General features: G+C 34.6%; 1 protein-coding gene across 1 annotated transcript in view; it reads right to left on the bottom strand.

Moving 5' to 3' along the window:
* Window positions 1-12,509, bottom strand: part of LOC138130715 (cylicin-2-like) — a 51,801-nt gene extending 39,292 nt beyond the window's left edge. Inside the window, exons 1-2 of the mRNA XM_069047338.1 lie at window positions 12,026-12,509; window positions 9,382-9,598 (exon numbers count right to left, since the gene is read on the bottom strand). Coding sequence (XP_068903439.1) covers window positions 9,382-9,598; window positions 12,026-12,454 — 646 coding nt within the window. The 5' untranslated portion in view covers window positions 12,455-12,509. The remainder of the gene's footprint in view (window positions 1-9,381; window positions 9,599-12,025) is intronic.
* Between the last annotated feature and the right edge of the window lie 438 nt (window positions 12,510-12,947).

Raw genomic sequence — 12,947 nt, 5'->3', positions numbered from 1 at the left:
GAAATTTTTCTTAAACTGTATGTTGGGTCCAAATCTACCATCGCTAAAATACATTGTTGAATTTGGCAATAAAAATATTATTACTTACCCCTACCTTCTGATTCTACAGAAATATTTGCACATTTTTTGTACAAATTTGTGAATAGTACTAACAGAAGGAATAGGTCCAAGGCATTATTACATATTACATTTCCGCAACTTTGGAAAAGTTTTTAAAAAATTGCAGTTTGGATCCCCGATGTCTATCACAAGGCGGTGTCCTATCAATCATGAATGCACCTCTTACTGTCCGGGTTTATATCCAGCGATACCCTGAAAGGAGAGCGCCTTCTGACATGATTTTTAAAATACGGAGGGTCAGTTGAGAGCTAGGTAATTAGCTTCCCGTCAAGTTATCAAAGCAAAAGGTAGCCACGGATGAGGAACACGAAAGAGGAGTCCTTCAAATTTTTGAGGAGGAACTACATGTGGAGCAAAGCGAAGTGGCAAGAAGAGTAGGCATTATCTACTCTTCTGTTTGCCGACAATTACCTGATGTGCCGGTACGTTGGTGGCAAGGAGGTTAAAGTAACTTTAACCTCCTTGGTTGGTGGTCTCTCACACAATTGGGAAAATCCGGACATCTGGCTTATTTTCACGTCTTGCAAACGGCCACCAGCGTACTACCTACCCCTGATTGAGAGGGGAGACAAATTTACTTTTGTCCGTTTTTGTTAGTTTTGGTAATTGTTCACTTTAACCACTTCTGGAATTTTCGCGTTTTTTCTGGCTAGCCAGCTTCAGGATGTCCTCCTACATCGTTTCCCACCAGTCAAACCTTGTGCAAATGAAAATTTTCCTTACCCTTTAGTTATACTAAGACTTGGCGCGACCTTGACGCGACCTTGAAACACAACAAGATAGAAAAAAAGACATTTGCACAAGGTTTGAATGGTGGGACACGATCTAGGAGGACGCCCTGAGGCTGTCTATCCAGAAGTACAGGGTCTCTATAAATGATTGTCGGGTCCAGCCAGCCATGGAAACTTGTCAAATTTTGAATGTGCCGCTTTGTTGGGCAAATAATGAATGTCACATTTTCAGGTTAGGTTGTTGGCTTTTAACCAGAGACAAGTTTCAACTGTGCTTTACTCTTGCTAACATTAATGTATTTATTATTTAATATCAACACCAACAGGGGAACAATTATTGCCCCCATCGTACCGCCACACACTGTACAGGAATTGGTATGAGAACAAATCCAAACAGATAAATATTGAGAACACCTTGTCCCCATATACCACAATACAATACTTGATACTGCCTTTTTGCTGCTTTAGTGCTTTCACATTTCTTGTTTTATGCTAGTGGTAAATACGACCTAGACTCAATTGTCGAATATGGTATTGACTCCCATTTTTTCTTCCAATATAAATAACAGTGTTTTTCATAACAAATAAGTCTTACTGGTTTTTCAATAAAATCAAATGTATTCAACAACATAATTTACAACACTAAATAACGATAACAAATAGGTATTTTTTTTATAAAATAGATTGCGAATGTCCCCCATTAACTTCTAAACACTTGACAATTCTTCATTTATTTTCAAAAATATTTTGCAGCATTTCTTAGTTAAGGGTACAGCAACACTGCTATCCACAGTTCCACACACCAATTTTCAAAACATGTAAAGGAGTCTCTACAAATTGGTGTGGATTCTCAGCACTCCAAATTATGAAATTGAGGTGATTTTCAAACTGAATACATTATTAAACACAACTTTGATAATCTGCAGGTTGGAGTTCTTGTACAACACTAATTTTATAAAGATGCAATTGTAGCCTATTTTTAATGATTTTGTGACAAGTGCATCGTGGTACACCAGATTGTTGAGATAAACAGGCTATGGATATCTGCAGAGTCTTTTCCACCATTTCTATCAAATCCTCGAGTATTTCATCACATACTGGTGGTCATCCTATTGCTAATTGTTCTGATTGTTAAAAATCTGTTCACAATGTTGTTCAGATATTTTGATGGAATTCATTTTTACAAACAGATAATTCCCCATTACTAAATCTTCCATTTCGAAAGTAAAAAACAACAATGAACGTGCTCTGTTCAACAGAATAAACCATTGTAAAGAAAATAAAGCTAAAATAAAACATAAAACATTAAAGCATAACCTCACAAATTTTGCCAGTGTATTTACCTCTAAAAGCGGACGTACTTGCAATTTTTATTGAAAAATACAGAATTTTGGTGTATATTAACTGTGATTAACTGCGATAAAACGAATATAAGGAACCAAAACTCGACTGACAAGCGCAAACGAAACGTCAGTCACTAATGTCAGAAGTGACCGTGAAAACGAACTAGAATTTGGCATCGGTTTCAAAAAAGCGGAACAGTAAATTTTTTTTCCAAGGCTGGCTTGACCAGACAATCATTTATAGAGACCCTGTAGTTAAAGTGAACAATTACCTTAGTTTTAAGTTTAGTTGATAAGTAAATGTAGACCAAGAAGCATCAATACATCTTTGAATTAAGTTGAAGTATCAATCCTTATTTGAAATCACGGTCCACATTGTGCGAAACCCCTACGCGTAACAAGAAAACACTCTCGGACACGTAATTGGCGTGTCATAGGTTCAAACTCCTGTTAGCAACAATGGTGATGTAAACAAACACAATTGTCACTATTATGCCCCGAAATAACACTCGCTGGATTCGCGAAGGACACTTTCAGATGGTTTATTCTACAAATGTTTGGTCTGAAATATTGGGGAACAAAATTATAGGACCATATTTTTTCGCGGAAGACTAAACGGTCTAGTCTAGTGTATTTTCTGCAAAACATTCTGCCAGTTTTGTTGGAGGAGATAGATTTACACAGAAGACAAAACGTGTGGCTCCAACAGGATGCGGTGCCTCCTCATTTCCACAGAGATGTGAGACGCTATTTAGACACTGTGTATGCGAATAAATGGATAGGTAGGGGCTCGATTAATCCTTGGCCTCCGAGAAGTCCTGACATAGCTCCACTAGATTCCTTTTTGTGGGAAATGGTCAAAGAGCGCGTCTACCAAACACCCGTTAACAGTAGAGAAGATCTCGAACATCGAATAACTGTCGCTTGTAGATCTGCAACACCAGTGCTGCTGATGAGAGTGAGAGGATCTTTCCGGAACCGCATTGATGCATGTGAAACAAGTGGTGGCAGTATTTTAAACATCTCCTTATTTGATTCGCTTAATTTTTATGTTCTGTTCGTTATTAAAACATTCTTCGCATTGGTATTTCAGTTACTTTTGTCTATGTCAAAAAATGACAATGATAAGTTGCGAAAATATAATGTTTGTTGCATCGAGAATTTGGTCAAGCTCATTATTCCTCGTATTATTCCTCACCCTGTATATATTTTGTATTTTTTGTTAAAGTCTACAACGGGGTCGCATAAAAATATATATTTTTTGTTCGACACTGTCAGAATTTGAGAAATTTCTCCTGTGTGAGCGGATTTTGATAAATGTCACAACTTTTCAAAACGAAATGTCAAGCTAATTTTAAATATTTTAAGCGATTTGGAGCCTTTAAGGGGCTCATCGAACAAAAAAAAACCTTGTATTCAACTCGTTCTTGTGTAAATTGGGCTTTTTTTGCAACTCGTGGGCCTTTAAAACGCTCGTTTCACTCGGGTTTTAAACTGGCCCACTCATGCCAAAAAAGCCCAATTTACACACGAACTCGCTAAATAAACTACTAATTTTTATTCCCTTTTAACATTTAATAAAACATTCACAGGCAAATAAGTAAGTGTTGTTTGTCGTGTGGAATATTTTCTTCAGGATAATAAAATTTATGTGCTCAAAATAAATCGCAAGATATGAAATTTGTTCGGATTTTTAGTTGTTTAAGATCATTCAATCAACGATTTGATCTATCTATTCGTTTCGGCTGACGATTTAAAAAGAAATACTACAATGTAAAATAAATCAGACGGTGCAAAACACGAGTCTGTTGTTACTACTGTTGCGGAACACGAAAGACCAGTATGCTGAAATATATTTAAATAGGCATATTATGTATTGGACTTGTACGTAAATCTGCCAGCAATAAGTAGTTGCGGTTGTTTAGTTTTCACATTACCGCAAAAATTATAATATTTCGCGTGGAAGTACCGGCAGGTGTGCATATTTATTACCCACCCACAAGTTCACCTATGAACGTGGCCGTCGGATTGGCCGTTCGGGCGCCAGACTAACACTTATTAACACAGCGGTCATATAAACATATTATGTCGCGAATGCGGACCCGCATGTCCGTATTATTAATTATTATGGCCTCGTAAAGGGGTTGTATAAACTTTTATCTCGTTTTGTCAGACTTTGTTGGTCCACCGGGTTGTGTCCGAAAGCCACCGCGTTCGCATAAAATGAAATGTGTGCAAATGTTCCGTGAAAAATTTCCCACATCCCAGGTGACATTTGATATAATACGCCTCGTTTATTTTTTAATTATTATTTATTAGATCGGACGAATTTTTAGCGGGTAATGCGACACACTCTCCAGCTTATATGGACCGGACGTGTTGTGACGTTCGCCACTTCCAACCACAAATGCAGCGAACACAATGACACTAATCAAACTTAATGCCGGATCAACTTCAATCCAACATCAAAACTCAATTATTATTTCCTTGCTTTTCCGATTCTTGTTTCAGCATCATCTCTACGATAACATGCATTATACATTACACTGTCTAAACTTTGAAATATTTGTGATAAATCTATTTTACCACCTTCGATACAACATACAACACTCAGATCAGATTTAAAACTCTTTCAATACAAAAGTAATCCGGCATGTTGGTGAGTGAATGTTTCACTTACAACAAATTTAATAAGATGGTGCAGAATTTAGATGCAGGAACGGAAAGTACCGAGCAGTTATATTTATTTTCAATGGAACTTAATTCGAGGTAGGTACCTATTCCCTCAATTGCAAACGGACATCTATACATTGGGATAACTTATTGTGCGCTTTAAAAATGTTAGAAAAAAATTAAGAGTAAAACATAGTTATTAAGCTTATAAAGATTCCACGTTTAGTGTGAAAGAACAGAATCGTAACAAATTAGTTATTCGTAGAAAATGCCATTTTACAAGTGCAAGCACGGTTTGTGAGGCACAGGCGTCAGCCGAGGCTCACAAGTGCGAGCACTTGCAAAACATTTTCTAGCCGTGTAATACACACAATTTCTTTGGCCGACAATTTATTTAACGCAAAATATAATCATTTTTGTTCAAAAATTACCAGATAGGGATTTTTTTTCTTTCATTGGCAACATAATGGATCCAAGAAGCGACAGTCGCGACAAAAGTCAATCAATTCCTCAAATATTCAGAACCGTCGTCGTCCTCTTTGTTATTAGTATTACTTAGACGTCGCTTGATACCCCCTCGGCCTCTACTGCTATACACAATGTACAGCTTGCAATAAAGGATACAAATTTGGACGACATCAATATTTTACACTTAAAAAATTGTACAACAATTCCACATGACATTGACATTTTGTGCTGCCAACCTAAAATCTTTCATTAAAAATTTCTGTTTCGATTTTCTTTCCTAGGCAGGAAAAGGCTATAATTTTGTGTTTTCTACAACTTCTTGATATGTTGAAATAATTGTGATTTCATCGTGTCTTGTTCTGATTTTGTAGAAGGGAGTTGAAGGAACTTCAAAGACAGAACAATGTCAGCAGGCGTCAACAACCTGAAGTTACTTCAGTTGCACCATTTTAAAAATGATATTTAGTATTATCAACAGTTTTCTTGATCTGCTTGTATACAGTGTCACTATTAAATTCAATATTTATTCAATAAAATTGTATAATGTGTTACCTCATGTATTTAGGAAAATGTCTTCAGACCTGTTTAAGATGAAAATTGAAAAATACTTACTTGCGAAATCATTTTACTCGGTGGAGGAATACTTGAATGATAACTTTTCCGACGTTATAACTGTGTGTAATTGTTAGTATAATAAACAACAACATAATACATTTAATGTCTCTGGTGGTATTAGTGTCATTTATTTATATAATTTTCTTTTCTGACGACTGTAAATACTGTTGTAGGTATAGGAACAGGAATAAAATATTTATTTATTACAATCTGTTCTTTTTTCTTCCCAACTCATAGTTTTATAAAATTGCATATACCTATGAAGATTATTATGTAGAAAATAATAGGAATACTAACGTATTTATAGCTACATACCTTTATAATGGTCAATGCCAGATTAAGATTGTATGAAATTTTAGACGTATTAGGAGAAAGTATAGTTTATTATGACACTGATAGCATTGTATATTTAGACAATGGTAAAAATACTACCATAAAAGGGTGTTTATTGGGAGATTGGACTTATGAATTAGGTAAGGGTGTATGCATTATTGAGCGGGTATCAACGGGCCCAAAGGGTTATTGCAACAGAACGAATACGGGTAAAGTGGTTCGTAAAATAAAAGGATTTATGTACATTAATTTATCAAGTATTAAAATCATTAATGGAGATTGAATAGTTTGTCCAGCGACAGATTGGTTGACATAAAAATCACTAAATTCTACTACCTAGCCTAAATTATTTATTTATTTACCTTCAAGCAGTAACATTTTTTGCCCTGAAATTATACTCTAATTAATGTATTTTAGTGCATTTTTTCGCTGGATGAGCAGCACTATCGTTGGATAACCAGAGATACTTAATAATAAAGTAGAAACACAAGAATTTTTTTTTATTCTTTATGATAAGAGGGTTATCTTAGAAAACCTTGATATACCTTTTGCATAAAAAAATTTGTGAAGCATCATGATTCATGATCATGACTCATGTTATGAGTGGAGCGAATTCAAGATCTTTAAGATCGTGTTATTACTGTTATTATTAAAGAGTTTGTTTTATCAAACAATTATTTTTGAAACTTTAAATGAAAAAGAAGTGAACCCAATTAGTTCTCTTATAATATAAATTTTTTTTTTATATGTTATACAGTGCGTTCGTAAAGTAAGTAGGTAAGTATTAATTTCTGAAAAAAATCTTCGAAGAAGTCAACTTTGTTTTTAAAAAGTGCATATTCTTCAGTACTTTCTTATGTTGACAACTTTTCATCTCCTAATTATAACGTCATCAATAATTTTTATACTGAAACTAATATCTTTTTGCAAATAAAGATTCTAGACATACCTTTTGTGCAGAAGTATCGCGAACGAAGAAAATTGCATAAAATTGTGTATACATATTTCCAAAGTTACTGGTTCCACTAGCACCAAAATGAATAGACTTGGAGCCCCTATTGAAACAAACACAACGGCTTGTGTTTTGTACAGACTGTTTGTCTTAATAGGGGCTCCAGGTCTATTGATTTTGGAGCTAGTTGAACCAGTGTGTTTTGAAAAAAAAGAGACCGACAAAAAAACAGAGAGACAGACAGACACAGATAGAGACAAACAGACAGAGACAAACAGACAGACACACAGACGGCATGCGGACAATTACAATTTGATCTATTTCGGACACAATTTTTCGACCTTTTTTATTTCCTTACGAACAGGAATGTAAGAGTTGCGATCAATTAGTGTGCAAGTCACTGATAGCCCGTACCTTGTATAAGGAAAATAAGTAAATCTTCACATAGCGACATCATTAATTTAAATAGTCACTCTCGTATATTGTTGCTCAAACTTAGAAAAAGTAGTGACAGAAAAGGTTAAATTTTTGTTAAATTAAATTACAAACGATTAAAATCCTCAAGTAATCTAGGTTTTTACGCTTTTTTGAATAAATCATAAAATTATTTTACAATTTGAAACCTAGTCCACAACTAAAACGCATTTATCGGCGAAAGGCATATGTCGAATAACACCTGTTTCATTAACAACGCCACATGTGCCCCTGGGGAGGACATCAATAAGAATAATTGTTGCTCTGGAGTGTGTGAGATGCACCCTCAACACTTACAAAAATTAAATGCGAGGGCTGACGTCCAGGACAATCACATTCATTTTGTTGATGAGTGTTCAAGCAAAGAATTCTATTCACGAGACTATTTTTTTTTGAGAAATCTTTGTCGTTGTTATACTAAACACTTTCTAATTTATTCAACTCTAGTAGATCTAGTCCCTGATAATTATTATTTATTTCGGAAATTAATATTAATTATTAATAATAATAATTATTATTATTTTATTTCTGTGTTTCTGATGTGTCGGGGACAATAACTGATTTTTTTGTTCGACACTGTCAGAATTTGAGAATTTTCTCCTATGTGAGCGGATTTTGATAAATGTCACAACTTGTCAAAACGAAACGTCAAGCTAATTTTAAAGGTTTTAAGCGATTTGGAGCCTTTAAGGGGCTCGTCGAACAAAAAACGTTGTATTCAACTGGTTCGTGTGTAAATTGGGCCTTTTTTGGCACTCGTGAACCTTTAAAACGCTCGTTTCACTCGTTTTAAAATGGCCCACGCGTGCCAAAAAAGGCCCAATTTATACACAAGCTCGTCAAATAAACTACTATTTTTTTTTCTTGTAACATTTTCTTAATTTATTACTTAATTTCATTTGACCAGTTGCACATAGTTAGTTTTTTGGTAAGATTTAAAATAAACTAATAAAAATTCATTTTTGTCGAGAAACCATAATATGTAGTTGCTACTTTGAAATTATACACGATTTGTTACTTGCTTGATTATACCCGCACATATTTTGCTTGAATTCTAAACGCTTCTAGTCTCACACGTTTTAAAATGAATGAAAACGGCATCTATAATATAAGTTTTAATACTTTATACGTATTTTTTGATGTTCGTTGTGTATTGTATGGATAACATTGTTTTTGAACTAATATAAATTGTCAAGTGCTTTGCACTAAACCAATAGTGAAAAAGTTTTGATGTGCTCCATTACAATGAATGACAGGACTGAGTTGGAATATGGTTAACTTTTACGGTCCAATGCGACCCTCAATAATGCCTCAGCAGTAACAGAACTATGATATTACGGATACGTGTAATGGCCAAACGAGAGATGGCGTTTGCTAATTTGGCTAATTGAGAAATGATGAGTAATGACGGAGGAATATATCATTGGTATTTTGAAACGAAAACGCTGTTCGCTCATGAAAATAAGACACCTAACATCATCCTATAATTTTTGTGCCAGCAAAATGTGAAGGGGAGGATTCCCGTCGTTCAGATATTGTGGTTTTATGTTTAATACGACAGGCCATTAGTTGAAATTGTGACAAATTACTGATACATTAATCAGAAATTATTGCCAAGAGTCGCATTATACGAAATTAAATAGGATAGATACACAAATTCATAGGTACTCACTATTCGTTAATTTGTTCCTACCCAGACCCAGATGGAGAAGATGTTTGGGTGCATTCTGAACTAAATTATCCAGAGATTTTATTTCATTGGCGTAGAGTTCCAAGAACTTTAGTCGTCGAGGAAGGACTGCTCCGTGAATATCGCTTATCCAGTTGCCACAAATTACCAGCACTTGAAGATTCTGGAAGTTTCGTACGCCATCGTCGACCAAATTTATCTAAAATGACAGTGTATTAATTGCCGATTTAAACTAGTTTTGGACTCTTGTACTGCAACTAAGAATATCTTAAATAATCTCCATATATTGTCTATGAGTTATATGGTCGTGCTGCAAGCAAAGTGGTCACGCGGGAAATTTCTTCCCGCAAAAGTTAGGTACAATATTTTTTGGAATGAATAGCTCAAGAATATTTAAAAATAAAATCAAAAAAGTAAATAATTTAATATTGGTAACTTTTTTACTATTGGAGTGGTAACATCTTCGGCGCTGATTACTAGATTATTAAAATTTAAAGCGTCGGTGGCGTCTTCTACGATCACACAACATATCGAACAAATTCTTCCTCTTCACTTGACAAACGACAATCATTATTTATTGATTTATTGTGTTGATGAGAATTAATTTTACAATTGCAAATGTGACGAAACGTCCATTTTGTTTAAAGCGAATTGACGTTAATGTCTGTCTATGTCATTAAATACCAATCTTACAAAGCCATTTCCCTAGGTTCTGCTGCAAAGTAAAAAACACCGCGTGCGGAAAATGGAATTTCCCGCACTACGAGGATAACCGCGAAATACCGATTTTGAGGCTGAGTACAAAAAAAAAAAAGATTTAAAGGCGTTACAGCAATTTTAGAAGATATTATATTGTTTTTTCTACGAAATTTAAGTGAGTAGGTACTTTAAATGAAAATCATTTACAACGTAGTGATAAAGGGTACAAACGATTTGCAACAAAAATATGTCATAGCTATTTACAATCGAGTGTGGGAAGTTACATTTTGCAGCGCGAAGTTTAATTTCATAAACTAAGCGCTGCAAAATGTTTCACACACAAGGTATGTATAATGCTTTTTGGCCGACGTTTTTTAATTTAAAATATTAAAAACAAATACTACTTTTCGAATTTTAATGGAACGCCCCCAAGAATTGTCAAATGTAAGGCAGAACCGACAGATGGCGCTACTATTTTCATTTTTTTTGGATTTTATTTTCTAAACTAATTGAATTCAAAATGTATACATATTGTTCTCCTGAAACTCAGCTTCATTAAGTTAAAATTGTGTATTTCTTCTACGTTTCTTAAAGGTTAAAAACAAGGATTATTTACTTTGCCGCATAGTATGTGGGAAAAATTCACCGTCGCACAGTCGCTGTAAAAACAAAGTTTCATGTGATGCGAACAGTGCGTGTTTGCAAAGTTTCCTTCACAGGAGACCAAAAAATCATTTTCCTCATCAAATTATTATTATTTTAAAGTTTGGGCAACAGCATTTTGAAACTAAAGATACTGTTGGAACTTTGGACGAATGTAAGTAGTGAATTGTTAGTGCTTATTCACAATGGACAGAGATACTTAAGAATAATTTGTAAATTTGGGCAATTGGAATATAATTTATGTGTCCATATAACTCGAACATGATTCTTCATGCCTTTTTGTACACAACAATAATGTTCACTGAGGTTACGTAAAAATTAATAGTATATCCACTGCATGTATCACGAATTTCTTATGCCTTATGTCAAGCTTATGTCCATTGTGAATAAGCACGTACTGTTTTTAACTCTACCGGTGAGTGTAGGGCCTAACATTCTTTCTTTGATAAAACATTATTTACGCAATTCCATGCCAGAACAGCGGCTTTTAGACTTATCTATTATAAGCATAAATATTTTTAAAACGGAAATATAGACATAAGACATAATTAATTCTCAATAACTTTACGACAAAAAGCTCTCAACTAACGGCGTGCTTTTTGTATTACACTTTTACCTTGTTCATGATTTATAAATCCGTCAATCCGTTCACACTAAATAAATATTGTTTAATAAATTGATAAGGTCTCATTTGATCACGTTTGATTCATTTTAATAAGGTTAGTTCAAATCAATACTTATTAAATATAAAAATGCAAAAAATAACAACTAAAAATAATTAGAATATTTTTAAAATTCCTAAGTGGGTCTGGGCCCATACGGATTTCTTACGGGAAGGCCCTACCACTTATGGTTCCGCCATTGTCATTCTCCAATTGGAAAAAAATCATTTTTTGTAACTCCACGACCTTTAGGTATATTGTTTACATATTTTGCCCCGTTTAATACCTTTTACAAAATAATAATTATGAACAATTGATTCAGTAAATATGGAATTACTTGACACTGTTGCACTTTTGGAGTTAATTCTGTATCAAAATTGGTTAATCTTTTTAAAAATCAGAACGACACGTCGCATGACAATATTTTCAGAAAACTAAAGCGAAAGTAATTATTGTACATATTTGAATTTAAATACAATGTTACAGTCTTTCGAGAAAAAGCGAGTGTCTGTTGCACATCCACTTCCACAGCAATCAGTAATGTAAAATAGTATCTTATTCAAAGTGGATAGTTATTGTTAGAAAGGTACGCAAAAACTTACGTGATAATCATCTAATCTCAAGTGCGTTGCACGTTGATAGAGAAAACTGCAATCAATTTTCTCCGTTTCAGTCACAGTGTTATTCAAGTATTTCATCACTTCATCAAATAAATTGTTATTGTAATCAAACACGTTCAGCTGTCTCCGATTAAAATCTTGTATAATGGTGTCGGTGATGGTCAATTTGTTCGCATTGAGAAACTCATTTTGCCATTGGTTTTCATTAAAATCATCCAAATAAGTTCCGAGCACTGATCGACGCAATTTCACCTGCAGAGCAATCGTGAAAGGCACAGCAATTTCAGCCAAAACTTTGTTCCTGAATGTGACTCTGTTGCGAAACAATTTTTCGTGTGGGGTCCACACAAGTAAATCATATTTTTCCTGTGGAATAACTCTGGTTTCCTCATTTTCAATTTCGGTTATCATTTTATTTTTTAACGTCAGAACACTGACAGAAATACGACCGGCGCACGTCACTCGTAAATTGTCGATTAATTTAGGTAACAATAAAAAACTACTTCTTCGGAGAATAATCAGTTTGATGCAAGATTTTTATTGCAGCGGGGACTTAAATAGTGCCCTTATAAAAACTCCCTCCAATAAAAGGAAACGGTTCGATTCTGCTTTGAATTCAATCATTTGGTGTCTCCGCCTTCTCCGGAAGCTTGTTTCATTTGTTATCTTGGCGACATCTTCTGGCTTTAGAGTCGATTGTCGGGATCATATAACAAGAGATTTCGGCAGCTATTGGGTCTAACTCGGTTTTCTTGCTGAACAAAGCGTTTAATAATGACCACTGCTGAAAAGAATTGGGAAATTTGGTTTTTCAGGGAGGGCTTACGGACCGCTCTTCTATTGGCCAATGTCCCAACCGCATGTCTTTATTTTATCTCTCGTCGGCTATCCTTCAGGACTTTTT

This window comes from Tenebrio molitor, chromosome 5 (genome assembly GCF_963966145.1).
Source record: "Tenebrio molitor chromosome 5, icTenMoli1.1, whole genome shotgun sequence".
Taxonomy (NCBI): domain Eukaryota; kingdom Metazoa; phylum Arthropoda; class Insecta; order Coleoptera; family Tenebrionidae; genus Tenebrio; species Tenebrio molitor.
Note: the sequence above shows the minus strand (reverse complement) of the source record. Positions and strands in the feature narration are given on the sequence as shown.